Source organism: Aspergillus pseudodeflectus (genome assembly GCF_044049435.1).
Source record: "Aspergillus pseudodeflectus strain CBS 756.74 chromosome Unknown BJX68scaffold_19, whole genome shotgun sequence".
NCBI lineage: Eukaryota > Fungi > Ascomycota > Eurotiomycetes > Eurotiales > Aspergillaceae > Aspergillus > Aspergillus pseudodeflectus.
In genome coordinates this window covers 58,111-81,990 of record NW_027263795.1, presented here as the reverse complement: position 1 = coordinate 81,990, position 23,880 = coordinate 58,111, and the positions used below count along the sequence as shown (strand labels likewise).

Sequence of the window (23,880 nt, the reverse complement as noted above, 5' to 3'; positions counted from 1 at the left end):
AAGCCTCAAACAGACTGTTCTCTCTCGAAATGTTGAATGTGTTTTCAGTCTGTCGATTCAAGAATGATGCGATGCGGCTACTCTCCAAATATACACAGGCTCGGATACTTATTGACTGATTATCTCTATCCCGGGGGCCAAGAGATTGTGTCAGGTTCCCGATTCGATATCTCAAAGACAGTCGCTTTACACACGGGGAACTTTGGTTTTGGATAACTGTGTAGGTGAGCTTACCTACAGCCTTGAGCCTAATGCGCGAGAACTTACCTCAATTGGAAGGTGGTGGTATGCCGTTTATCATCAGCCATGTTACGAGAAGACGCGGCTGTGAGTAACGATTTGGAGAGCATCATGGCATTCCTGACTGGGCTTCATATGGCGCCTTGGTGCCGCGTCTCTGTTAGCTGCCGAAGACATGTGAAGTCGAGTCTCATATCTTATCCGGTCTGATATGATGCTGAGCCATGTTTTCTCGTCGCTCTGGTATGACTCTCAGGCATTCGTCTAGCCTTCTGTCAGGCAAACTTATAGGACAAGAGTCTGCCGCTTTATACGGAGTACATTCGGACACCACGGAGGATGATCGTCGCGGATGAGTTACCCATGCAGCTGGGGTTTGTTCACCTGCACACACTGCGTCCTTGTACCCCGCAAGGATTGCCAGCAACGAGCTAGATCGTCAGATCATATCCCCTTAGAGTATTGTTATCAAAAGTGGGTGGCATAATGTAGACTAAGATGCATGGCAACAATCAACTGTGCGCAAGTGAGGGGTGACGTGACAACATTGAAGTGTTTTGAGAAATCCGAGCCTATGCTAGAAAACAGTGACTTCACTCGAGGATAGAGCACATGAGCATTCAGCTTACGAGATCAACAAACGCAGTCATAGATAAGCGCATGGTGGGCGATCCTGTCTCACAAAGTTCTAAACGAGATGGCTTCTGCCAAAAGCAAAGCTTGATACCCCAGACGGGCACCGTGCATCCTCTGCAGCTTGACTCGGCCTCCGCTTCATTTCAAGTGGGACAAAGGGAGTTTTCGCAATCGCGAGTTGAAAGGACCGCCGGACAACGCAGCGCGCGATCCTGAGGCTGGAAGCTCGGCCCCCAGTTGCGGATCTGTGGACGAAATATTCCGAGGTCGTGTTCTTTGCGTTCCTATTTGAAGAACGCTGCTGAAGAGAGGACAAGCCAACGCCATCGGCGGGAGGCCGGATGACAATCGCCAAAGCCAAGCGTCAGCCTCCATTCGGCCTGCTCAACTAGCAGAGCGCTAGGCAGGTACTTTGCACAATGCCATACCTATTTCCACCGAACATTCCGACGCTTAATTGAATAAATTTGTAAAAGGCACGTTGAAACCTTCGAGCGGTATATCAAATTCAATTCCTGGTAGACTTTGCGGTACTCTCAATGAGGCGTCGGTATAAAAATAAATGTACTAACTCAAGCCAACCGGATCCAGACGCTGTGGGTACTTTTGCTCAGTGTATGGTATGCGTTTTATGCGTCAAGCTGGCTTCGGTTGGTGCAATCAAGCCCGTCTGAGAGCTTCTGTGACAATACCTGACAAACAGTCGACCAGAGCTCTGGACAAGAAAAGAGGGTGGATACCTGAAACATCAGGCCATCGACGTAGCTGCTCTCTGACGATCAGTTTCCAATAATCTTTCCCAGTTGGTTTCAGTCTTTTTCCCGCCTCTCTCTCTTTCTATCCAGAGCCTGAGGTCGAACCAATTCTTGTCCATTTTTCCTCTCCCTCTCTTCCACTCCCCTCTACACTCCCCCACGCCAGTTTTATTTCCTTCCCCTCCCTCCCTCTATTCTATTATTGGAATTCTTGTTCATTTCTTTTCTGTATCTTCATCTTCCGTTGTTTTAACGCCATTTCTCCCTACTCGTCATTCATTTTACCCGCACTTTCACCCAGGGCTGAAACTCCCTCGAACTCCTCTCCCATTCTTCTCCCACGAACTTCTCACGAACTGTCTTCGACTCTGTTTTTCACCTGGTCCAAGTCCTTGGCTTCTATCTGCCAAGCCGACTAGGACCTGGGTGCTAGGTTCCCTCGTCCATGCCACGTTCAGCGGCTACGGCTAGGAAGAGTCATAGCAATCGACAAGATCATGGCGCCGCCGGCTCTGGCAAGAAACCAAGCAAGCAAAAGTCGAACACGCATCTAAACGCGAATCTCAACGGCGCCACTACTTCGGAGTCCGGACCTTCCTCGCAGGTCGACTGGCCATCGCATCGTTCAACTGGAGACCAGGCATCGGGAGTGACGGCGACCAGAAGCAACGGACAGGCGGACAGCTCAAAGGCGGACGGCAACGGACGTGGTTATCAGAGCGGATATGCCAAGGGGAATGCAGACATGTCATACGGGCAGAACGGTGCCGCGGTGTCGAATGGTGGACTTGGAGGGCAGGCGTCACGTCGTACGGACAAGTCGACCACTGGGACGAAGAGGTCGACTTCCAATGCTTCCGTTAATCCGTTCCAGTTGGCGTCTACTATCCTCAGATCGTGCCCGATGTACGACACTATCGCCATTCTGATTTTTTTGCTGCAACTTCCTCCGATGGTTCTCACCCTTGTCCAGTTCTTGTTTGCCTCCTTGACTTTTATGCCCCCTAGCGGTACCTCCTCTGGCTCATTGTCTTCCAATTTCGACATTTTCCAAGGTCCCGCCGGAACCCCCTCGCTCGGCACGATGATTGCGATGGATGGCTTTTGCCTGCTCTTTTGGGGTCTTTTCATGTGGACCTGGGCTCAGAATTTTGCGCTTGACCTAGCCCATGTGCAGGTTGCCATAACTCTGGGTGGTGGTGGAGCAGGGAAAAATGGAGGTGTCAATGCTCTCTGTGTTGGCATCGTCCTAATCTTGCATCTCTTACGCAGTAAAGGTATACAAGATTTCGTGATCGGCCATCTCGTCTCTGCGAAAATAATCAGCCCCGATCTATTGTCACAATATTCTTATCTCATGCCCGCCGAGTTTAAACGCACCGAAGCGCAATCATCTCCGAGCTGGGTCCGAAGCCTGCTTGCTGTACATATTTTGGCCCAGGCAGGAACCGCGATGGCGAGGCGCTCAATGACCAGAAACCGGACACCCGCTCCCTCCAGGGCAGGCAAGCGTATTGATACGGAAGCTTCGGCGGGCTCTCAAACGCAGATTGATTCGGCCTTTGAGTCTACCGCTAGTGTCTCGTCATATCTTGGTCCCGATGGGCAGATTATCACCACCACGCACAAGGATGGTAGGGAACGACTGATCTCGGCCAAGAAGCGGAGAAGGCAAGCGAATCAGGTCCGGAGCCGTCAACCCTTTTGGGCTGCTCTTGCAAGCACAAAGGTGACAGTGATGAGGGAGTACGAACATTCGAGGGCCTTGTCTAAAACCACTCGAGGATTCACAGCGACCGAAGATGATCTTCAGGGCGCTTCTTTGGATGACGGACTTGTCTGGATCACGGATGTGGACAGCTCAGCTATTAAGTTTGCGGCGGGTGATTTCGCCTCCGCCGACGACTCTTCCGCCTGCGGAGCTGCACGGGAGGATACTGAACCGTTCTATGTCTGCGTCAACGGCGCGCCATGGGCCACGGCTACTCTGACTAAGGAGCATGGTGCTTCAAAAGGATCGAACACTATCTATTGGCGAGGCGAAATTTCTGGTCTTGCTCCGAATTGTGCATACACCTGCTCTTTTGTTAAAAGTGATACTGATGAGGAGGTCTGCGCCATGAGTGTCAAGACTCCTGCCGCCAACGACGCAGAACAAGGTAAGGAACATATTATCTCTCAATCGTACGGTCTAATAGCAATTGACATGTGTCACAGTTCACTCAGTACCAACCCCACCGCAGCCTTCCTATCGACCCTCTTCTCCGACCACCACCCTGAAGAATTCGATCATCAACGCCGAGGTGAAATTGAACGAAAAACGCTCTCGTCTAAGAAAAGCCAAAAATGATCACAAGCTTGCCATTTCCAAAATCAAAAGGGAGCTAGACAACTACAACCATCGCCTCCAGAGCGGCACGGATGAGAACAGACAGAAGCAGCGGTCACTACAGCTTGAAAGGAACATTCGGCAAACCGAGGAGGCCACGGCCGCCCTCGATACGCAAATCGATACTTTGGAGAATGTTCCGGACGAGGAGTATCAAGAATGGTCTGAGCAAAAAGCCAAGTATGAACAGGAAGTAGAAAATCTCAAATCGGCCAAAGCAGAGCTTACCGCTGCGCGAGCCGCCAAAGCCCGCGACTTGTCGTCCTTGGAGTCTGATCTGAATTCCACCCTGCAGAAGCGCGAACGTCTACAGAGCCGCCGGACTAGAGTGAACGAACAGTACGAACGGATTGTCTCTGCCAACGCTCAGGGTCTCAACGAGCGAGAACGTCGTGCGGCTGAACAGTTTGCCCGTGAGCAGGAACAAGCTAAAATGGAGGCGAGCTTCAACGAACAGTTCGCGAGCATTAGCCAGACAGCCCAGGACTATCAGATACGCACGGCCCAGCTGTGGCAACAGTGTACTGCCGCCGAACAAGCCCTCCAACAACAGCAGCAACTGATGTTCATGGAGCCTCCTCCGCTTACTCCTGAAGGCGAGCTACCCGGCACCAATCCGTTTACAGACGCACCCACCATGCCTCTGAGCGCCTTGGCGACCAATTCCAATCACCGATCGTTGTTGGGCCAGACGTTTTCCGCGCTCAAGTCCAGTCCTCTCCAGCAAGCTTCGTCCCCCATCGGCACAACATCTTCTCATCCGACCAGCCCAATCAATGCGCCTTCGTACCAGCTTTTTTCGAGCTCGCCATTTGGGAATGCGGCTACTTTCCTGGAACCGGACTTTGTCACCCGTGATCGCTCGTTCTCCAACCGTTCGGCCCGCAGCAGCCTTTATGGCATGGATCTCTTTGAACCGCCTACAGGCCGCCGTCCTCCTTTCGATCCGTTCGAGGGCGGCAACGAGAACCGACGCAGTTCCGGCTCCGACAGCAACCCGTTAAATCTCAACTTGCGGCCCATCTCAAGCCCCTTTCAGCGGGCCGCCAGTCGCGCCAGCGCAACCGGTAGCGGTGCAAGTGGTGGAAGTGGTAGCGGTAGTGGCAGCCCTAGTTCTGCTCGTGGAAAAGGAAACTGAACGCAGCCAAGCACATAAAAAACTTTGGAGATAGTTTCGTCCATATTGGTCCCCGTATATGGTTCGGGTTGGTGGTGATTATATAGTTCCTATCACCTGTCGTCCATAGATCTTGTGTCCTTGTGTAGAGTCCATAGCTTATAGTTTTGCCGAAAGAAAATTTTTGGTTCCTCCATTTGATATTCTCGTGTTTTCAGTGATACAGTCTTTTAATCATGAAGGTATATTTATATGTTACACTGTAGAATAACTGCTATATATGTACATTCACCCCGAAAACCTTGGGGCCATTCGGCTCAAATCTGATTACCCACTTCCCAGAACCGAGTATCCGCATATGTCAGACACAAGTCTTTAGGCGAAGCAGCAGAAGTATCTGCAATAGGCGCGGAACTCGTGATCGCGCGCACCACACTCCCAACAACAATTGTATGGTCGTACACATCAACCACGCTATCAGAGAGAAGTTGACACTCGAATATGAACGGGAAGTACTCCGCGCCGGACTCTAACGCAGCATCAGAGCCTCCAGCTGCAGGTGTGCCCGCTTTCCGCTGGAGCATGGGAAGTGAAAGAGCCGCACTCGCATCCGCATGCCCGCTTTCTTCACCTCCGGCTCCAGACGTTGATGACGACGGCGAAGGTGAACACCCAACAAACTCAAATCCGCTTTCCCCCAACGCGAGATTGTGGTTCCCGCGCGCAAAGTCTCGCGCCAGTGCGGCCGTCTCTTGCGTCGGGGAGAGAAGGTGGACGAGGAACCGACCCGATGTGAGGAGGGCATGTAGGGTCTCGGAGGGGCGCCGGACGTTGAATGATATGACGGGTTGCGGTGTCAGCGTTACAGTGTTGAAGGAGGAAACTGTCATTCCGCGATATTTGGTGGAGAGTGGCTCGGCCTTGGAGTGGGAGTTGACCGTCCTTGTCGTATTAGTATGAGAGGTTGTGGGTGTGGGATCAGTGGAGGTGATTATAGCGACAGGGTACGGGACTCGGCGCATGAGTAGGCGGATTTGATCGGGAAGCGAGGAATGTGTTGAAGGTTCATGATGAGGTTGTTTGCGCAGAGTCGTGAGGGGTGTTGTGGTGGTGAGGGACCTATATAAGCACCATTGGGAGGATCGGGTGCATAGGGGAGATGTTGACGCAGGGTGGGTATATTGAGCTCCTGCAGCGCCCTTTAATAAGTGTCATAATACGCCAAAAAGGAAAAGGGTTGGGCGACATACCTCTATATTGCCTCGCGGTCCGAGATGCAGCTCCCAGAGCTTGGGAGTGAAGGAGCTTCATCCCGACGGAGGACAGGCACGGGGACAAACGACTTATCAAGCAAAAGGTTATCCAGCGTGTTCACAGTCATCATGTAGACCTGGAATATGCAATTAATAAGCGACCATTCTTATCAAATTGCAGGCAAACCTCATTATCAGCAAGCATTGACTATACAGTCGCGGCTGGGAACATGGCCGTATGCTCCGAAAAAAGTCGGAGACGCTTAGGTAAGCCCAGTACAACTCCGACCAAATTTCTTGACCAGCAAAACCCATACAACTTCAGATACATCGCGCGCGCACCAATCGAACCCTACCATCCTAATACCGACTTCAATTGATTTGATCCTGTCAGTCGCGCTTTCCCCATCTCAAACACCTCGATAGAGTCAAACGCAATGTCCCTCCACACAACTCTCCGCCGCACCGCGGCCTCAACAACCACAAAAACACCCACAACCTTCATCTGCACACAATGCCGGCACGCGACTCTCCTCCGCCGCCCCAAGCGCCCCTACACATTCACACAACTCATCACCCTCTCGGACGGAAGCACATTCACGCACCGCACGACCTCTCCGCTTCCAACCTACCAGTCGGCAAGGGACACGCGCAACAGCCTTTTGTGGAACCCGAGCAGCAGCAAGCTGTTGAACTTGGAAGATGACGAAGCCGGTCGGTTAGCTGCTTTCCGTGCTAAGTATGGGCGCAGCTGGGATGCCAATACTCCTGCTGAGGGCGCCGAGGGCGCTGCGGGGGATAAGGATGCGGAGGCCCTAGCGAGGGAGATTCAGGAGGAAGAGGATAATCTTTTGGATCTGATCACTGGGTATGCGCAGGAGGAGGAGACTGCGGCTGCGAAGAAGAAGAAATAGACGTGGATTTGGCTGGGTTCGTGATGGAGCCATGAGGCTTGGAAATTCAATCATTGTTCATATGATTGAATTGTATTTTAGGCTTTTGTATAGTATAGCATACCATTTTCTATATTCTCATTGCGTGCAGCTTTTTATTTCGCCCTTTCTACATTGAGGGGCTAAGGATTTCGAGTTTGATGGAGGTCAATCATGATATAGAATTCGATTGCACTGTCGCCATAACATGAAGGTCATGATACCATACAGGCGAAGAGATGAAACTAAATGGGATATTCGCAGCTTGCCTTTTGTACAGAACAAGAAAGAGAACTATCTTATTGCTCCTCGTTGGTCGGCTTTGTAGCAGTTTCAGCAGCACTTTCCGGTGCCGGTTCCGTAGGGGCATTGTGTTCGCTTGGGGGCGGGTAGAATGGATTTCCCTCCTCTCCGGCATCCAGCTGTAAGAGGAATGTTTCCCAGAGCTCGATCAACTGCAATCTATTAGGCAACTGGAATTGGTTGTTTCTGGGGTCCGATAAACTTACCTCCTTCTGCGCCTCCACGGCACTCTCCAAGAATGTCTCCACACCAGACTTGAAGTCTTCCACCTTCTCCTTCTCGAATCTTTGCAATTCATTCCGCATCAACCTTCCCATATCTTCAAACAGCAATCTTGTTTGGTGAACTCTTCTTTCGGCATCGGCCACGTCGGCATTCGCCTGGTTGAGGCGGTCCTGCTGCGACTTTCCTTGCCGAAGAAGCTTCTCTTGGCTGTGCTTGCGTTTTTGCAATTCCGATTCGGCAGCGTGCCAGCTATGGTAGGCTTTTTGCCGTTGAGCAAAAGCAGTTTTGACGCTGCCAATCAACCGGAGATACTCGTCGATTGTGATTCCTAGTGTCAGCACATCCTGTTGTGCTTGTCGATCGTAGAGTTCCTTGATTCGTAACTGGAGATCCGAGAGGCCGTACAGCGGACCGGAAAGGATTGGAGATAACTCAACGGCGGCTAATGCTTGGATGGAGACGGAGAACTCGCCCGCAGCCTCGGAAAGGCCCTTGCGCTGTGCAACAACGGTGTCAATCGCTTTCATCAATGCCTTAAGTTGGTTCTCAAGAGCATCAAGGTAGATCTTCCGGTCATGAAACCACTATATGATAGAATTAGCCAGGGAGGTCCGTCAGGATGGTAGAATAGCTCACATCGTCGTGCTCGATAAACTTTCCACCTCCACCAACACTGATTCCGAATGAACTGAACATTCCCTTGCTCTGTCCGAGATCGGGTTCTCGGTTCTCCTTATTCTTAACATCAACATTGAAAGCCTCACTCTCGAGGAATATCTTAAGGTCACCATCGTGCTGGAGGATAGGATGAGCGGCGATCTTGTTGAGCATGCGCTCAAGGGCAGCTCTTCTTGACTCGACGAAGTTGGTATCAAATCGGCCCACGGCCTGCTTCTCCGGAGGGGGCGGAACAACTACTCCGGGATTGTTGTTGTGCAAAGAGGTATAAAGCCAGAGGAAATCACGGTAGCGCCGGCTGACGGTGAATTCAGGTTGCCGATATGCTTTTGAGGTCGTCTGCGAGAGGAGTCAGTACGCCGCATCTTACAGACACCGGGCGGAAGACGATGCGCATACCTTGGTTCTAACTTGGTACACAATATGGCTACTCGTCAAGTCGCCCACTTTGTGCGGATCACCAACCGTGATATCGAAAGTTGGGTTGGCGGCTTTCTCCACACTAATGCTCGGCTGCTGTTGTCGCTTTTGACCCTCGACATCACCAAGCGGCTGCACCGGCGGAGGATTTCTGAAGCCTGTACCATCCTCCTCGAGGTTTACAGAGTCCATCATACCAGCACCGCTAGACGTCGCCGATGCGGAAGAGGTCGGACGCACATTGCGGCCCGCAAAAGCTTCCTTCTGAGGGGGGACAGGAGCTTGTTCAGCGCCAGTTGGGCTGGCCTCGGCGGCTTTGTCCCCGAGCGGACCCAGCGGATCAAACGTATCATCTACCGCTTCTAATTTCGTCGCTTGCGCATTGATCTTGCCTCTGCCCCGTGCGGGCCGTCGTACCGTCGAACGGGAGGTGTCTTGCTGTGTCGATTGGTCTGGAGCTGCAGGATGTATACAAGTAAACGTCCGTAGTACGGATCATTGACAGCGTCATAGGGACTTACCTGTCCCTTCAGTGTCCGGTCGCGACGATCCAACGTTGCTGGTGGACTGCGAGGGCACATCTGCACCTCCGATCAGCTATGATGCGGCTTGTATGATGATTGCCTGGTACCTACCGCCCCAAGGAGAATCCCCGCCGTCAAGATCCATGGCAGGTCGAACTGGAGCAAATCGAACGGGTATAAAAGTACAATCAAGAGAGTCCGTTAAATCAATCAGACAAGACAAGCGATATGGAGCACAAATGCGAGGAGCTGAAGCGGGTTCGTAGTTGGAGAGTCGGAGATTCCAAGCAGGCCAGGTTGGTCCAACACCGCCCGCCGACTGGACCGTTGCTAGTTCCCCGCTTATTTGGAACTGGCTGCTGGCCAGCGTCATCTCATTATTGTATGCCCTCGCTCTTAAGTCGCCTTTGATCGCTTCATTCTTTCAATCATACTCTAAACAAACCCTTCCCAGCTTTGCAAAGCTGTACCCGCATCGTTCAAATCGTGTCTAAGTAATTGATACCCTGCTTCTCCTGACTTGTCTCGAAATATATACTGTTTTCGCGGCAATTAGTCTTCAAATATCAACTCCGCCCTGCTCTATTCATAACGCTATATAGCTTCAACGACCATATTTTCTCAAAACTCCATGAATATCTCCCGCCAAAACAGCAGGATGCCCGTTATCGACTATTTGACCCATGGGATGCCAAGCTTGTGCATCTCGACAGCGAGCTGGAATAGGTAGTCCAGACTCTCACATTGAGTCTTTGCCTTGGCGACATCATCGCCCCAAACATAGCTATTCGGAAACTTAATATCAAGAAGAGGCTGTGGGATACGGATACTAGGGCACAACTCACATTCCATGTCTCCTCACAAGCACGGCATATGTGTCCGGATAGGTATCCATAGCCTTCTCCAGGGCGCCTGTGAGATCTTCCTCAAATGCAGTGTTCTCGATAATGGGAATCTTGAGAGTATCGAAGAATCCAAGCATACCCTTACCGGGACCGCGGGGAATACCCTTGATCTGCTCAATGTTACTAATCTCAAAGCTGCCCTCCGGGCCCTTCTCTCGCTCAACCAGAAGGGTAACCAGGACCGCCCATTGCGAGTGCGTGTGGATGCAGCAGCCAGCACCGCGTTCAAAGGCAGCAAGGAACAGAGGGGTGCACGCAGAAGGCTTCAATGCAAGAGGTTTGCGGATGTATTTGCGATCCGAAGGAGGGTATTTGGGGGTCGGGTATTCTAGGACGAAAATGTTGTGAGGCTGCATCAACTCCTTCTGAACACCAGAGGGGGCGATAAAAATATGTTCGTCGCGACGGATGGAAGTCTACCACAAAGCAGTCAGCCAGGCGTATTCGCAAGTAAACTGGGATACGTTCGCAATGCGACGGGCGCGCTTACGCCACCACCAGTACCAGTGACCCAGCCCCAGTTGTAGAATTTGCGGCAGAGCTCGGGGATCAGGTTGGCTGGGTGCTCTGGGTCATCCGACTTGACCAAGTGGTCATTGTTGTCTTTCTGCTCTTCTTGCGACATAGTGGTGTGCTGAGATGGAGGGGTATATAGTAGAGTAAAAGGATTGGATTTGGGCACAAAAGATCCTTAAAGAAGCAGAGCTCTTGCTTCGAGAGAGAGATATGACAGAGCTGATAGATAGGTAGAAGAACGAAAATGTCAAGGAATGGATGAGGGGCTGGAGGGGTTATACTCCCGCGTCGAGGCCTGTTGCTGTACAAAAATTATCGGGAAATTGCAAATCGGGCCCCCACTTGTCGTCTTAACCCGCGAAATGTTTGGAAAGATTCAACCAACCAGCGACCCCAATTGGTTCACCTGTTTGCCTACCTACTACAGTCCTAGGTACCTACGGAGTACTACATAGTTACAACCTAGCTCTGGTCGGATTATTCAGGAATCGCCTTATAATATTGGCTTATTGGCTTCGGAGTTTAACAAGATCGAAAATCTCAAGGCCCATATTTGGGGCATCTGTTGCTGTGTGCGTACTCCATCTTTGGCTTAAGAATGAATGATGGATTTAAATGAGTTTAGAGAGAGTAGTACTCAAGTACTGAGGAAGGGAAGTCGCGGTCTGCAGTAGTTTGAACTCATTGGAACACTGGTTCCCCGTATTTCTGAACTCTCCGCAGTGGTGACAAGCACGGAAGCGCCAACTACACTGCTACGATCAGAGTATGAGACCGCAAGTGACGTACAGGTAGGTAGAGGTCCTTATACTGCGCTTTCACCCCATAAGCCCTTTGATCCGACGGAGTTCGGAATAATAGGGTAAATTCTATTGATGAGAAGAATAAAGAGATCCGCCGACAGAAGATTGGAGAAGCGGCACTAACCCGATTAAGCCGTGGGCAGCGGAAGAGGCCACCTGGAACTTAACAGCTTCATTGCTTTATATAACCTCCTGCGAATCTTTTCCCCGACCCTTCTTCCTTTTCCACTCTGTCCTCCTCTGTACAGCGCAATTCGCCCCTGCCACCCAGTTCGATCTGACTCTGCCCTTGCTCTTCCTCCACGGAGGGCCAATTGCCTGAACGCTTGTTTGTTTGTTCTTTATTTGCCTTTCATCATGCGTCTCAACACAGCTCTTACCTCCGCCCTGGTGTCTTCGGCCTCGCTCATGGGCTATGCTCATGCCGCGGAGGACGAGACAGCTGCCGACTCTTCCGTGGTTGAGAGACCTTCTTTCACGGTTAGTGTATCTCTGCACCACATGTCATCGTCGTCACTTTTGCTGACCTTCAGCTTAATAGCCCACCAGTATCAAGGCTCCCTTCTTGGAACAATTCACGGATGATTGGCAAGAGAGATGGACACCCTCCCACGCTAAGAAGGAGGATTCCAAGTCGGATGAGGACTGGGCCTACGTTGGCGAATGGTCTGTGGAGGAACCCACCGTATTCAAGGGTATTGAGGGCGACAAGGGTCTCGTCGTCAAGAACGTCGCTGCCCACCACGCCATTTCTTCCAAGTTCAACAAGAAGATTGACAACAAGGACAAGACGCTTGTTGTCCAGTACGAGGTCAAGCCGCAAAGTAAGTGGATTCTCAACCCTTCTGGGCGCAAGTGCTGATAGCCCTTCCCTAGACTCCTTGGTCTGCGGTGGTGCCTACATGAAGCTTCTCCAGGATAACAAGAAGCTTCAGTCTGACGAGTTCTCCAACGCTTCGCCTTACGTGATCATGTTTGGCCCCGACAAGTGCGGTGCCACCAACAAGGTATACGCGACTATTTTGTCTCTCTCCAAATCGTCGCTGACATCCCACAGGTTCACTTCATCTTCCGCCACAAGAACCCCAAGACTGGCGAGTACGAGGAGAAGCACCTCAAGGCTCCACCTGCTGCTCGTACCAGCAAGCTCACCTCCCTCTACACCCTCATCGTCCGTCCCGACCAGTCCTTCCAGATCCTCATTGACGGCGCCGCTGTCAAGAACGGTACCCTCCTCGAGGACTTCAACCCCCCCGTCAACCCTGAGAAGGAGATCGATGACCCCAAGGACAAGAAGCCGGACAACTGGGTCGACGAGGCAAAGATCCCCGATCCCGAGGCTACCAAGCCCGATGACTGGGACGAGGATGCCCCCTTCGAGATCGTCGACGAGACCGCTGAGAAGCCCGATGACTGGCTGGAGGATGAGCCCAACAGCATTCCCGACCCCGAGGCTGAGAAACCCGAGGACTGGGATGACGAGGAAGATGGTGACTGGATTCCTCCCACCGTTCCCAACCCCAAGTGCAGCGAAGTCTCGGGATGCGGCCCGTGGTCTCCCCCGATGACCAAGAACCCCGACTACAAGGGCAAGTGGTCCGCTCCTCTGATTGACAACCCTGCCTACAAGGGACCCTGGGCTCCTCGCAAGATTGCCAACCCCGCCTACTTCGAGGACAAGACTCCCTCCAACTTTGAGCCCATTGGCGCTGTAAGAATACCCATTCTCACCATTATCCGTGATGTGACTAATCATTCTTTAGATCGGTTTCGAGCTCTGGACTATGCAGAACGACATCCTGTTTGACAACATCTACATTGGCCACTCCGTTGAGGATGCTGAGAAGCTCCGCAAGGAGACCTTTGATGTCAAACGTCCCATTGAAGAGGCCGAGGAGGAGGCTTCCAAGCCCAAGAAGGCTGAGAAAGAGTCTGGCACTAGCGTTAGCTTCAAGGAGGACCCCGTCACCTACATCCGTGAAAAGGTCGAGAACTTCGTTGGTCTTGTTCAGGAAGACCCTGTCAACGCGGTCAAGGAGGCTCCCGAGGTTGCCGGTGGCCTTGCTGCCGTTGTCCTGACTATGATTCTTATCATTGTTGGCGCTATTTCAGCCAGCAGCCCTGCTGCTGCCCCTGCCGCCAAGAAGGGCAAGGAGGCCGCCAAAGCTACCAAGGAGAAGGCTGCCGAGGCTGTCAGCTCCGCCGCGGACACCGCCAAGGGCGGAGCTACCAAGCGGACTACCCGATCATCCGCGGAGTAAGAGCGTGCGCCGTCTTAGGTCGCAAAAAGAGACGACCCCAGGACAAGGAAAAGTCGAACACTGAGCACGGCACGGAGAACTACTATATTCCCACTTCCGGTTTCATAGCTGTTGCAGTATTTTATGGATGGCTCTGATCCTTTTAACATGACATTTCTATGAGAATGAATAATATGTACAATGAATTTTGATCGGCAACTTGTATCTTTTCAATGCTTAAGGTATTTACTCGACCGATCAGATCAGCCATTGCTCCCATTTATTTATAGAAAGTTGGTAGATTTAAAAGGGCCACTGTTAAATGCTTGGGTCGTCCGTCGGGTCCCCTTCTCTATTCGCAACAAAAACCTGCGAGATCGGGATTACCCCGGCTTGGAGATACCGGAGTGGACCGAGGATCTGTGAGGACATATCGCCGAGGAGCGAACCTGGAAGGCCCGTTGATTTGTCCCATCCTGCCACCAAAACGAGTTTCGACGAAAACGATGGTAGATTAAGCTTTAAGTGGTACTCCTAAGCAGTAAAGTACTCCGTTGAAGCAAAAAACAGACGCCTTTCGTTGGACCCCGGGGCCCCGCCATTGGAACTGCCTTCCTAAAAGGATACAAGCTCTCTGATTGGCCTAAAGCGCCGAAGGCTTATCGGTTGGCCTCGGCCTGAGCATACACGCGGATAACATACCAAGAATACAGGTACAAATACAAAGATCGGAGGGCAAGCCGGTTCTCCTCCCTTGTTCATCAACTTGCGATTCTCCTTACCGCCACTTGGCTGATTTCTTTGTTCTATCCCCTAATCATCATTGTTGATATCTCCAGTGGATTCTAGCCTTTCCCTCTCCCTTGACTCCCATCATCATGGCCGCCCGTCGGTCCCTTGCCCGGTCCATCCCCGCTCTCCGCGCTGCATCTCCCCGCACGGCGGTGGCCAACATCTCGTCCGCCAGGGTAGCTGCGGCGTCAGCTTCTCGCTCTCTCACAACATCCTCCATGTCTTCCTCTCGCATACTCGCATCTCAGGCCTCGTCAGCCGCCTCGTCAGTGGCTCGACGAAGGCTCCATGCCACTGCTCAGCAGCTCACCCCCGCAACCACATCCGCGGCTAGTACCGCCACTGAATACCCGACAAGCCACGAAGCCATCGCCAATCCAATTGATACCACAAATTTCCTCGACAACGAGTTTGTACCTTCAAAAGCGAGCACTTGGATCGACTTGTTTGACCCGGCCACCAACAACCTCGTCACTCGTGTCCCCCAGAGCACCGATGAGGAGCTCCGTGCCGCTGTTGAGTCCGCTCAGAAGGCTTTTCCGGCCTGGCGGGCAACAAGTGTCATGGCCAGGCAACAGATCATGTTCAAGTTTGTGAATCTTATCCGTCAGCACTGGGACCGTTTGGCTGCATCCATCACTCTCGAGCAGGGCAAGACCTTTGCCGATGCCAAGGGTGATGTTTTACGTGGTCTGCAGGTCGCGGAAACCGCTTGCGGTATCACAACGCAGATTACCGGTGAGGTGTTGGAGGTTGCCAAGGACATGGAGACCAGGAGCTACAGAGAGCCTCTTGGAGTTGTTGCCGCTATTTGCCCTTTCAGTAGGTCGTCCATAATCGGATACTTGCTTCTGGCAGAGCGCTAATTAATGTTCAGACTTTCCCGCCATGATTCCTCTTTGGTGTATCCCTGTTGCTACTATCACTGGTAACACCTTGGTCATGAAGCCCTCCGAGCGCGACCCTGGAGCCGCAATGATCCTGGCCGAGTTGGCCAAGGAAGCCGGATTCCCTCCCGGTGTCATTAACATCATCCATGGTTCTGCCAAGACTGTTGACTTCATCTTGGACGCCCCCGAGATCAAGGCTATCAGTTTCGTCGGTGGTAACCGTGCCGGAGAATACATCTACACCCGCGGATCTGCCAACGGAAAGCGTGTGCAAGCCAACCTTGGGGCGAAGAACCACGCTGCCGTCTTGCCCGATGCTAACAAGAACCAGACCCTCAATGCCATTGTTGGTGCTGCCTTCGGAGCTGCTGGTCAGCGTTGTATGGCTCTCAGTACCCTGGTCACGGTTGGGGAGACGAAGGAGTGGCTTCCTGAGATGGCTGAACGAGCCAAGGCTCTGAACGTCAACGGAGGTTTCGAAGAGGGTGCTGACCTTGGCCCTGTTATCAGCCCTGAGAGCAAGAAGCGCATTGTGGAGTTGATTGACAGCGCTGAGAAGGAGGGTGCCACCATCCTTCTGGATGGCAGAAACTACAAGCCCGAGAAGTATCCTAACGGCAACTTTGTAAGTGCTGAGCTGCCTCGATAACTAAAAGAGTGAAACCCACCGGCTAACAATCCTATTCTAGGTTGGCCCTACTATCATCACCGGAGTCACCCCTGAAATGAGATGCTACAAGGAGGAAATCTTCGGTCCCGTTCTCGTTTGCCTTGAAGTCCCCACGCTGGACGATGCGATCGAGCTCATCAACAAGAACGAGTACGGAAACGGCGCAGCCATCTTCACTTGCTCCGGTCCCACTGCCTCTCGCTTCCAGAAGGACATTGAGGCTGGCCAAGTCGGTGTCAATGTCCCCATCCCCGTCCCGCTCCCCATGTTCTCTTTCACCGGAAACAAGAAGAGTATTGCCGGCGGTGGTGCCAACACTTTCTACGGCAAGCCTGGTCTCAATTTCTACACTCAGCAGAAGACCGTGACGAGTTTGTGGCGTGCTGAAGATGCTGTCAGCACCAAGGCCCACGTTGTGATGCCCACACATTCATAAGCGGTACGAAAAAGTGAAGTAAGGATGCCTCGACGTTTCTTTATGATGATTGTTTGACGGCTTTGTCAAGTTGTTCAGTTATATACTCTAATCGTACTCTACTTCTCTTACTCAAACTAGTGTATCAACTGTCCTTATAGTTCCTGTAGTCGCATACGCAGGTAAGATATGTCATCCAGGGTAATGCTAGCTACCAAATTTGGGAATATCTGATATAACGCCGTCCAAAATCAGTTGACTCTATGGTGAGCTGGATCTACACAGATAGAATCGTTGGTGCAACCGAGCCTAGTAGGCAATGTCTGCGTCATCTTGCTCAGGCTGAGGAGGAACGAAGGTGTACACAAGTCTCGCAAGAACATAATCGCCATTGTTGGCAACAGCAATGCGACGAGTATGGTAGCGTTCACCATTAACAGTCTCGAACCCCCAGACCTGAACACCGTCAGCTTCACAGATCCCACCGCGTCAAGAGACACAGGAGATAAACATACCTGCTCAGCAGTCCAACTTGAATCCAGGCTCTCCACCCAACTCTGCAACCATAGGCCTTCCCCCTCACCCCACCCCTCCTCCTCAAGCTTATCAACAAGGAACCCCTCACACTCACTCCCATCCGCCAAAATCTCTCCCCTCAGGAACTTCTCAATCTTGTCATCGTCGATATTCGTAAGGACCTGCAAGTCCGGCCGGACTTTACCGTCCTTGACAGAGCCGCGCAGGAATCGCGACTGGCCCTCGACTTTGCCAAAGATGTTGTCGCTGTGTTCGCGCTTCTTCCAGTCTGTTATGCGCTGCTCGGAGGAGCCTTGGACGCCGCCAGTCACGATGTTGTCTACGTCGATGTGCTGTACGGTTTTGTCCGTCGTGCCGGGCTCCTGGTATTGCTTTGTGTTGAGGGTTACGGAAACCCAAGCGAGGGTTGTGCGCATGAACCAGCTCAGACCTTGCTATTTCATCACGAGAAAAGGAGGTGAGTTAGCGATTCCGGTGGCTGGTTGAGGAGCGTTGACGTACCATGGCGAGAACGGGATCCGTTGGGTCGGAGATGGTTCGCTCCTGTTGTTCTCATCATTAGTTCATGGTCACGGTGTAGCTGACGTTTGGGTTGGATGCGACACACCATAGTCCAGCTGCCATTGTAGTTGGCGAACGTGATATCGGAAGGAGTGGCCATCTTGATCAGCAAGCTTAGAACGCAACGAGGGGTAGGTTGACTTCGGGAGCAGGTAGATTGAGATCGAAACGCTGTCGGGGTTAAGAGACAACAGAAAGGTACCAGGCGCGGTAAGTGGGGGAACTGTTGAGCAACTCAAGAAGAAGTGCTGGACACGACACAGCTTATGTACCCGGGTCGAGTGAGCTTAGATCGTCCTCGCAGTTCCACCGCTGTGCGCGGGATCTGATTGCTTGCACCTCCGCAATGGGGTTTGGGTTGCTCCGCTGGGTCTGCGACGAAACTCCGTTAGGTCGGCCGAGGCTGTTGATCTGCGTGGCATGTGCGAGACTTTTTCATTCATCCGGTGCCCGGAGAGGCGGATAGGTCGTTTTGTGATCTAAAATTTTCGGAAGCATTGTTGCTACATGTTAGAGACTTATGCTTGTCTCTTGACAGCGGTTTTGCTAAGCTTCTGGTGCTTCGAGTAAAAGTTGTCTACAGCTCGCCGGCACAGTTGTCCATATTCTTCCAATTCATGTGACAGAGCCCGTTATTCGATTTTGTAGGTTGTGTAACGAGCTAAGGTTACCATTCTGTGGCAGCACCCGACAAAGCGTCGACTTCAAGTTGTGTTTTGTGCTTGTGCTATTGAGGCCTGTCTTACCCCTCATTGACATGAAGGTGGAGAACTGCTGGGTGCCTCAGGCGTCCAGGCACTTAAAGCCCCTTTCACGTGGTCTCGACCCAACATTAATGATTAAGCCTCAAAGCTTCCATACAGACAGACACAAACAACATCCATTGCGTAGGCCATGGCTTTCAACAAGAAATATGCCGGTCTTCCAGATCTGGTATCTCTTTGTGCAACCCATTTTGCCTATAATATTCCACTGACTCGCCCAGGATCTCGCACCCGACATTTATGAAACCCCGGACTTAACAGATGAAGCTTCCACTGTCCCGGTATGGCAATGGCCAACCTCCAATTGCAGCAAGACCGAAGCTAATATGGCTAGACAACGACAATACGCACCGTATCCAACGCCGACGATGTACTTTCAGATTCCGATATTGACCAAGACCACGTCAATGCGGACGAAGCTCGCGCGCATTTTCTCGGAGCCACCGTCGACGCCCGCAACGTGAACTTCTCGGACAGCATTGCTACGAAGCGGAAATCATACAGGAGCAAGAGCCGACGGCGGGGGAACGATGCCGAAGGCGAAGAGAGCGATAGCGAAACCGAGAGCTTGGAGAGGAAGCTCGCGCGTCTCCAGCGAGAGGTAGAGGAGTTGAAAGATGAGATGGCTGCGTCTGAGAAGCCGGAGGCGGGATCGAACGGCGCCGCAGATGAAGCCAAGGATACACTAGACGACGGGGTCGAGAAGCTAAGCCGAGCACTGGATAACCTGTATGCCTCGTCGCGCGGGGTGTCTCAAGCTCATTCCGCGGCCGCGTTGATATCACAGAAGCTTGCGTCCAGTTCCTCGACCCTGCCCTCTGAAGCGACTGGCTCGCAAACAAAGTCCGCAGAAATTGACCCCGACACTGAAACCGCCGGCATATTATCCCACGCCGCAGCCTTCGACGCCCGGCTCGCCCTGATCGAATCGGCCATGGGAATCTCCACCTCCTCAAACCCATTCCTCTCAGAAGGAGCCTCTGACCCCCCGCTCCAACCCGTCCTCCCAGCTCTCGACCACCTAACAGCCCGCCTCTCATCCCTCATGACCCTCCTCGTCGGCCCGAGCCCCATTCCCACGGCGCCGACAACCGGCACTACTCCTGCATCGACCACGACGACAATGTCCACCCCGCACCTTGAAATGCTCTCTGCGCGCGTCAGAAAGCTCACAACAGATGCCGAGAACCTAGCGCAAGCCCGCAAACGTGCCTACGACGCCGCCAAAACCGCACAGACTGCCCGAATCGGCCGTACGACGTCCGACCTTACCATCGCGTCTCCCATCGAACCTGAACAATCCGCAGCCCAGCGCGACGAGCAGGCGACCAAGATTCAAGCCCTCTATGCTACCCTCCCAATCATTCAGTCCCTTCACCCGATCCTTCCCAGTGTCCTGGAGCGCCTGCGCTCTCTCCGCGCCATCCACGCGGGCGCCGCACAAGCTTCCGAATCACTAGACGAGCTGGAAAAGCGCCAGGCTGAGATGGCGGGAGAGATCGAGCAGTGGCGGGAGGGATTAAAGACCGTTGAAGAGAAGATGAGCCAGGGCGAGGCAGCGCTCAAGGGTAACGTCGAGCTGGTTGAGCCGTGGGTTCGAGATCTGGAGAAGAGACTGGAGCGGTTAGAGACGGGAAATTGAACCTGCCATTATTATTGATGATGTGACGAACACATCTACTCACATACATGAACCAACCTAGACGAGGAAAAGAATATTATGCAGGACATACTATGGTATATAGCTTTACCCTATCTGGACATACTGATAATATGAAAATACGATATTCATACAGGATACCCGCCTCGAATATTCAAACCCGATTGTAATGTTATTGAGATTCAATCTTACGAGTCTATTTTGTTTTCCGAATTCGCCTAAAGACAAGTAACACCGTCTATCAAATTTGAAACTCCTATTCAAACCATGCTCCTGGGGATATCAACCGAAGAATTACCCCCTAACCTTCTCCAGAATCCTGATCCTCGGCTCCATCCTCACCTCAACCCACCATCCCCTGGTCACTCTCCCCCGAACGAGTCCAACAAATCTCTTCCACCAATCAAACAATCCGTCAGCGTTTCCCCCAAAGACCTTCCTCAGGAGTCTCTCCTCGACAACTGTCCCAGCTTCATCCCCTGGCCTAAGCACCCGTATCCCCGCGAAAGCAGTTACCGTCTCGACCTCATCCCATTCAGTCGCAGTAGACAAAGCGCGAACGGCATCTGCCTCGTTCGGTTCGAGAAGTATATAATCGAACTGCGACCAGAAGGCCGGTGACGTCTTCTGGGACGGCGAGTCGGATTTGTCATAGTGCCATGATATGTATGAGCTGTCACTGTCTTTGTGTGTGGTAGAAGGGAGCTGTAGGAAGCGGGTGATGCCTGTTTGGCAGGCGAGGTTCCCAAGGTGGATGTTCAGAGGGAGGGGAGGGTTTCCTGGTCTTGGTGTGGTGGCGAGGACGCGGGTGTGCAGGGCGTTTAGAGCGTGTGCGCCTGGGTAGTTTGCAGATGATGCGGGAAGGAGAATGAAGGAGGAGATTGCGAAGGAGACGAGGGTTGAGCCGACCATTGCAAGGGAGAGGAGGCGGTAGATGAAGGATTTAGCCTTACGCGTCCAGATATAGGATGCCCCGAGCGCCGCGGCAGCTGTCAGCGAGGGAATTGCGTAAACGATGAAGCGCCATTCCTTGTGCGGTTGAGCGCTGTAGATGGCGACGTAGGTGAGTGACGGGATTAGGAGAGATGCCGAGATTCGGCGGGTAGCGGGTTGAAGGAGGGATATTGGGATGCCGATGAGGTAGGTTAGCGGATTGAGGAGGAGACGTGGAAGAGCATTGGTAAAGTAGTAATGCCAGGGATGCGTTCCCCAAGCGGAGGCCTGGCCGGCGACGACGTTGAATTTGAATGCTGCCAGCTCCGGCCAGAGGAAGGCTTCCTGCCAAAAGAACGAATCCACGGGGACGGTGATGGCGAGACCGAGGATGAGGCCTAGAATGCCGGCGGGAATGATGTCGTGTCGGATACTGATGCGGCCTGCGGCAAAGAGAAAGATCGTATGTGTGGCAAGAAAGAGAGCCAGCTCAGCGCGAAAGACAATGCCAGCAATCGTTATCAAATACAGAGCCACTCGGCTTTGCCTGCGGTATGTCTGACCATCCACCGGCGCCGGGAGAAGAGCAGCAAGTGCGAAGGTAGTCATCCCAAAGGCGAACATGTTGGATAGTGTCCGCGAGGCATAGTAAATGACATGGAACTGGCTCGCCTGGAAAAGAACGTACCAGGCCGCAGTGGCTCTTCCAGCAACGCGGCGCAATCCACGGGCAAAGGACAGAAGTGATAGAGCATTGAATAAACCCAGGATAGCTCGAGCTGATACACAGCGTAAGTCAGACATGGTATGAGAGCGGTCGCGGCAGAAACTCACCTGCGAACTGTCCGCTGACATCTTGATTAAGCCATGTGAAGGGAGCCGAGAGCGACGAGAGCACAACAGCCCCAGCAAATGTCCTTGGGACAGCACCAGGGAACGTGAAATGATCATACTCTGTGCGAAGCACATCAGAGACATTGCGCGTAGGGATCCCAAACGTCTTAATGTCATGAATGGCCTGAATATGGAACGACTCCTCTACTTTAGTGTATGGAGCGACGACCAGGTGGAGGAGTATCAGCGCCGGGATAGAACCGAGCAAGAGCAAGTAGCCTGGAATTAGTTAGTCAAAAGAACACAGACTCTAGCAACAAAGCTAAAAGCATACCGACATCTCTCAACATTGTGCACTCTAGAGAGCTCTTGGCAGGCTTGCAGGTAAGAGAGTAGTGGTAACCACTAAGTACGGGAGGGAGCTTATGCCGTCAGTCGATCTGGCAACTGCACTGGAACTTCCCCGACACGACCACCTCAACTCCCCACCTCCCTCCGCAAACATACTCCAATAGCACCACAACTCATCCAAAATGTCGTTCTTCGGCCTCGGAAGACTTGTCTATGGTGCGCATTCCCCTCCGTCTCCCTCCTCCGCACAATCACGCCCCAGCTAACAGTTTCCGCTCTCCGCTCCGCAGTGACAATCCTCCTCATAAACTCCATGGCAATCCTCTCCGAAGATCGCTTTCTAGCAAGAAGTACGTCCATGTAGTCCATCCAATTACAGTTATACCGCATACGAACCATTCAGAACGCCGGTAGCTAACGCAGTAACCGCAATTTAGTCGGATTCGGCCGCACACAAGCAGACCCTGCCTTCGGCGCTTCATACGACAGCACAAGCGTCAAAGCAAAGATTATAAACCTGATTGCTAGTGTGAGGACGGTGGCGCGGAGTATGTGGACCCCTTATCTGGCTCTCTTTCTTAAGCTGCTCAGCCTACACTATATACTTTGCGAAAGACGAAAGTCGAGCTGTGGATGGGTAGACAGCGAAATGGAGTCGCCTTGCTGACTTCCTCGCTTAGTACCCCTGATCGTTATCAACACGATAGTCATCATCTACGAACTCATCCTCGGATGATATTCTACCCGCCGTTACACCGTTTGTGCGATTTACGTTCGAGTTCAGCGAAGCATAGCCAGCAAAGAGCGTTCTCCCGCATCGGCTGCCGCTGCCGCCGTTATTATGTGGGAAGACATATAGAGAAAGACATGCCTGGACCTGATGGAGAAAGCTTTTGTTGAAGCTCAACAAGCGCCTACGAAAGAGTTCCTTCCGGCTCAGGAAAGCGTGGCCGCTACTTTTCGGTGTGAGGGACACTTGAATTGTTCTTGATGACTGTGATTCCCATTTGTCCCCCGCGCGGGTTTATTGGATGTATTATGATTACACAGGTGCTCAGGTTTGTGTGTCTAGGCGCCTTTCATGCTCGACGTTAGCCTACATTATATGATAACTATATCACTTGCACATGATATGAGAGACAACTATAGGCGCTGCATAACTTGGTGGAATTGGCTTGCGCTAAACACCCTGTAAATGGATTACGCAGTGCTATGGAGGAGTAATAAGTTTTACAGTTAATATTTTAGCTCGTTCACAACCAGAGGTTATGCCTTTCGTTCTCAAACTGGCCGAGCGAGTGTATGCATCACATACAGAGAGTAGTGTCAGAGAACATTTGATGAAGAGGCAGTAGTATGTGGGAAAACACATTAAGATCGCAAAGGTGTCCAAACGCCATATTCGCCGAGCTGTGTGACCCAAACACGGGTATCACAAATAGATGGATCAAATGAGGGAAAAGGAAACAAAACCGTAGATCACCAGGCATTTGTTAAATGGATATGCAATCAAATGCTGCAAGATGCAAGCCGAATC

At 52.2% G+C, this 23,880-nt stretch overlaps 11 protein-coding genes across 11 annotated transcripts; 6 read left to right on the top strand and 5 right to left on the bottom strand.

Moving 5' to 3' along the window:
* The first annotated feature begins 1,645 nt into the window (after positions 1-1,645).
* On the top strand, positions 1,646-5,361 carry BJX68DRAFT_72781 (putative ubiquitination network signaling protein). Its single transcript, XM_071049667.1, has 3 exons — positions 1,646-3,790; positions 3,849-4,713; positions 4,849-5,361. Exons 1-3 carry the CDS (start codon positions 2,077-2,079, stop codon positions 5,156-5,158), a joined length of 2,889 nt encoding a protein of 962 aa, XP_070899452.1. The 5' UTR covers positions 1,646-2,076; the 3' UTR covers positions 5,159-5,361.
* A 3-nt stretch (positions 5,362-5,364) lies between these two features.
* Positions 5,365-6,600, bottom strand: BJX68DRAFT_236334 (flavin reductase family protein). The gene is made up of 2 exons (XM_071039999.1): positions 6,388-6,600; positions 5,365-6,326 (listed from the first exon to the last, which is right to left on the bottom strand). The coding sequence occupies exons 1-2, from the start codon at positions 6,446-6,448 to the stop codon at positions 5,455-5,457; spliced, it is 933 nt and encodes a 310-aa protein (XP_070899451.1). The 5' UTR covers positions 6,449-6,600; the 3' UTR covers positions 5,365-5,454.
* Positions 6,601-6,619: 19 nt separating this feature from the next.
* Positions 6,620-7,466, top strand: BJX68DRAFT_72757 (mitochondrial 54S ribosomal protein bL31m). Its single transcript, XM_071049666.1, has 2 exons — positions 6,620-6,657; positions 6,716-7,466. Exon 2 carries the CDS (start codon positions 6,828-6,830, stop codon positions 7,302-7,304), a length of 477 nt encoding a protein of 158 aa, XP_070899450.1. The 5' UTR covers positions 6,620-6,657; positions 6,716-6,827; the 3' UTR covers positions 7,305-7,466.
* A 1-nt stretch (position 7,467) lies between these two features.
* BJX68DRAFT_72742 (sorting nexin 1) lies at positions 7,468-9,769 on the bottom strand. The gene is made up of 6 exons (XM_071049665.1): positions 9,584-9,769; positions 9,470-9,529; positions 8,928-9,406; positions 8,487-8,867; positions 7,832-8,434; positions 7,468-7,777 (listed from the first exon to the last, which is right to left on the bottom strand). Exons 1-6 carry the CDS (start codon positions 9,615-9,617, stop codon positions 7,622-7,624), a joined length of 1,713 nt encoding a protein of 570 aa, XP_070899449.1. The 5' UTR covers positions 9,618-9,769; the 3' UTR covers positions 7,468-7,621.
* A 15-nt stretch (positions 9,770-9,784) lies between these two features.
* Positions 9,785-11,191, bottom strand: mde1 (methylthioribulose 1-phosphate dehydratase MDE1). The gene is made up of 3 exons (XM_071039998.1): positions 10,868-11,191; positions 10,318-10,793; positions 9,785-10,256 (listed from the first exon to the last, which is right to left on the bottom strand). The coding sequence occupies exons 1-3, from the start codon at positions 11,000-11,002 to the stop codon at positions 10,145-10,147; spliced, it is 723 nt and encodes a 240-aa protein (XP_070899448.1). The 5' UTR covers positions 11,003-11,191; the 3' UTR covers positions 9,785-10,144.
* A 702-nt stretch (positions 11,192-11,893) lies between these two features.
* clxA (calnexin) lies at positions 11,894-14,191 on the top strand. Its single transcript, XM_071039997.1, has 5 exons — positions 11,894-12,176; positions 12,238-12,520; positions 12,573-12,703; positions 12,754-13,407; positions 13,460-14,191. The coding sequence occupies exons 1-5, from the start codon at positions 12,054-12,056 to the stop codon at positions 13,955-13,957; spliced, it is 1,689 nt and encodes a 562-aa protein (XP_070899447.1). The 5' UTR covers positions 11,894-12,053; the 3' UTR covers positions 13,958-14,191.
* A 456-nt stretch (positions 14,192-14,647) lies between these two features.
* BJX68DRAFT_236327 (CoA-acylating methylmalonate-semialdehyde dehydrogenase) lies at positions 14,648-16,849 on the top strand. The gene is made up of 3 exons (XM_071039996.1): positions 14,648-15,550; positions 15,606-16,243; positions 16,308-16,849. Exons 1-3 carry the CDS (start codon positions 14,815-14,817, stop codon positions 16,722-16,724), a joined length of 1,791 nt encoding a protein of 596 aa, XP_070899446.1. The 5' UTR covers positions 14,648-14,814; the 3' UTR covers positions 16,725-16,849.
* Positions 16,850-16,865: 16 nt separating this feature from the next.
* Positions 16,866-18,229, bottom strand: BJX68DRAFT_72641 (uncharacterized protein). The gene is made up of 4 exons (XM_071049664.1): positions 17,848-18,229; positions 17,742-17,783; positions 17,219-17,674; positions 16,866-17,159 (listed from the first exon to the last, which is right to left on the bottom strand). The coding sequence occupies exons 1-4, from the start codon at positions 17,899-17,901 to the stop codon at positions 17,013-17,015; spliced, it is 699 nt and encodes a 232-aa protein (XP_070899445.1). The 5' UTR covers positions 17,902-18,229; the 3' UTR covers positions 16,866-17,012.
* Positions 18,230-18,659: 430 nt separating this feature from the next.
* BJX68DRAFT_72637 (dynactin subunit 2) lies at positions 18,660-20,360 on the top strand. Its single transcript, XM_071049663.1, has 3 exons — positions 18,660-18,734; positions 18,787-18,846; positions 18,900-20,360. Exons 1-3 carry the CDS (start codon positions 18,696-18,698, stop codon positions 20,205-20,207), a joined length of 1,407 nt encoding a protein of 468 aa, XP_070899444.1. The 5' UTR covers positions 18,660-18,695; the 3' UTR covers positions 20,208-20,360.
* Positions 20,361-20,519: 159 nt separating this feature from the next.
* On the bottom strand, positions 20,520-22,342 carry BJX68DRAFT_255007 (dolichyl-P-Man:Man(7)GlcNAc(2)-PP-dolichol alpha-1,6-mannosyltransferase; the record flags this gene model as incomplete). Its single annotated transcript, XM_071042973.1, has 3 exons — positions 20,520-21,937; positions 21,993-22,271; positions 22,327-22,342. 3 exons carry the CDS (start codon positions 22,340-22,342, stop codon positions 20,520-20,522), a joined length of 1,713 nt encoding a protein of 570 aa, XP_070899443.1.
* Positions 22,343-22,426: 84 nt separating this feature from the next.
* On the top strand, positions 22,427-23,474 carry BJX68DRAFT_236322 (YOS1 family protein). Its single transcript, XM_071039995.1, has 4 exons — positions 22,427-22,559; positions 22,634-22,693; positions 22,781-22,891; positions 23,024-23,474. The coding sequence occupies exons 1-4, from the start codon at positions 22,526-22,528 to the stop codon at positions 23,077-23,079; spliced, it is 261 nt and encodes an 86-aa protein (XP_070899442.1). The 5' UTR covers positions 22,427-22,525; the 3' UTR covers positions 23,080-23,474.
* Positions 23,475-23,880: the final 406 nt, after the last annotated feature.

Bases quoted from the DNA above. Each gene is read 5' to 3' on its own strand.
- BJX68DRAFT_72781 (XM_071049667.1), top strand. From the start codon at position 2,077: ATGCCACGTTCAGCGGCTACGGCTAGGAAGAGTCATAGCAATCGACAA. The intron at 3,791-3,848 runs GTAAGGAACATA...CATGTGTCACAG, and splicing joins CGCCAACGACGCAGAACAAG to TTCACTCAGTACCAACCCCA. The intron at 4,714-4,848 runs GTTTTCCGCGCT...GAATGCGGCTAC, and splicing joins CGATCGTTGTTGGGCCAGAC to TTTCCTGGAACCGGACTTTG.
- BJX68DRAFT_236334 (XM_071039999.1), bottom strand. From the start codon at position 6,448: ATGAAGCTCCTTCACTCCCAAGCTCTGGGAGCTGCATCTCGGACCGCG. The intron at 6,327-6,387 runs GTATGTCGCCCA...AGGGCGCTGCAG, and splicing joins GACCGCGAGGCAATATAGAG to GAGCTCAATATACCCACCCT.
- BJX68DRAFT_72757 (XM_071049666.1), top strand. From the start codon at position 6,828: ATGTCCCTCCACACAACTCTCCGCCGCACCGCGGCCTCAACAACCACA.
- BJX68DRAFT_72742 (XM_071049665.1), bottom strand. From the start codon at position 9,617: ATGGATCTTGACGGCGGGGATTCTCCTTGGGGCG. The intron at 9,530-9,583 runs GTAGGTACCAGG...TCGGAGGTGCAG, and splicing joins CGGGGATTCTCCTTGGGGCG to ATGTGCCCTCGCAGTCCACC. The intron at 8,868-8,927 runs GTATGCGCATCG...CTCCTCTCGCAG, and splicing joins TGTACCAAGTTAGAACCAAG to ACGACCTCAAAAGCATATCG.
- mde1 (XM_071039998.1), bottom strand. From the start codon at position 11,002: ATGTCGCAAGAAGAGCAGAAAGACAACAATGACCACTTGGTCAAGTCG. The intron at 10,794-10,867 runs GTAAGCGCGCCC...GCTTTGTGGTAG, and splicing joins TCACTGGTACTGGTGGTGGC to ACTTCCATCCGTCGCGACGA. The intron at 10,257-10,317 runs GTGAGTTGTGCC...GTTTCCGAATAG, and splicing joins CTTGTGAGGAGACATGGAAT to CTATGTTTGGGGCGATGATG.
- clxA (XM_071039997.1), top strand. From the start codon at position 12,054: ATGCGTCTCAACACAGCTCTTACCTCCGCCCTGGTGTCTTCGGCCTCG. The intron at 12,177-12,237 runs GTTAGTGTATCT...TCAGCTTAATAG, and splicing joins TTGAGAGACCTTCTTTCACG to CCCACCAGTATCAAGGCTCC. The intron at 12,704-12,753 runs GTATACGCGACT...GACATCCCACAG, and splicing joins AGTGCGGTGCCACCAACAAG to GTTCACTTCATCTTCCGCCA.
- BJX68DRAFT_236327 (XM_071039996.1), top strand. From the start codon at position 14,815: ATGGCCGCCCGTCGGTCCCTTGCCCGGTCCATCCCCGCTCTCCGCGCT. The intron at 15,551-15,605 runs GTAGGTCGTCCA...ATTAATGTTCAG, and splicing joins TGCCGCTATTTGCCCTTTCA to ACTTTCCCGCCATGATTCCT. The intron at 16,244-16,307 runs GTAAGTGCTGAG...ATCCTATTCTAG, and splicing joins AGTATCCTAACGGCAACTTT to GTTGGCCCTACTATCATCAC.
- BJX68DRAFT_72641 (XM_071049664.1), bottom strand. From the start codon at position 17,901: ATGGCCACTCCTTCCGATATCACGTTCGCCAACTACAATGGCAGCTGG. The intron at 17,675-17,741 runs GTACGTCAACGC...GTGATGAAATAG, and splicing joins CGGATCCCGTTCTCGCCATG to CAAGGTCTGAGCTGGTTCAT. The intron at 17,160-17,218 runs GTATGTTTATCT...GACGGTGTTCAG, and splicing joins CAAGTTGGACTGCTGAGCAG to GTCTGGGGGTTCGAGACTGT.
- BJX68DRAFT_72637 (XM_071049663.1), top strand. From the start codon at position 18,696: ATGGCTTTCAACAAGAAATATGCCGGTCTTCCAGATCTG. The intron at 18,735-18,786 runs GTATCTCTTTGT...TGACTCGCCCAG, and splicing joins ATGCCGGTCTTCCAGATCTG to GATCTCGCACCCGACATTTA. The intron at 18,847-18,899 runs GTATGGCAATGG...TAATATGGCTAG, and splicing joins ATGAAGCTTCCACTGTCCCG to ACAACGACAATACGCACCGT.
- BJX68DRAFT_236322 (XM_071039995.1), top strand. From the start codon at position 22,526: ATGTCGTTCTTCGGCCTCGGAAGACTTGTCTATG. The intron at 22,694-22,780 runs GTACGTCCATGT...ACCGCAATTTAG, and splicing joins AGATCGCTTTCTAGCAAGAA to TCGGATTCGGCCGCACACAA. The intron at 22,892-23,023 runs GTATGTGGACCC...TTCCTCGCTTAG, and splicing joins TGTGAGGACGGTGGCGCGGA to TACCCCTGATCGTTATCAAC.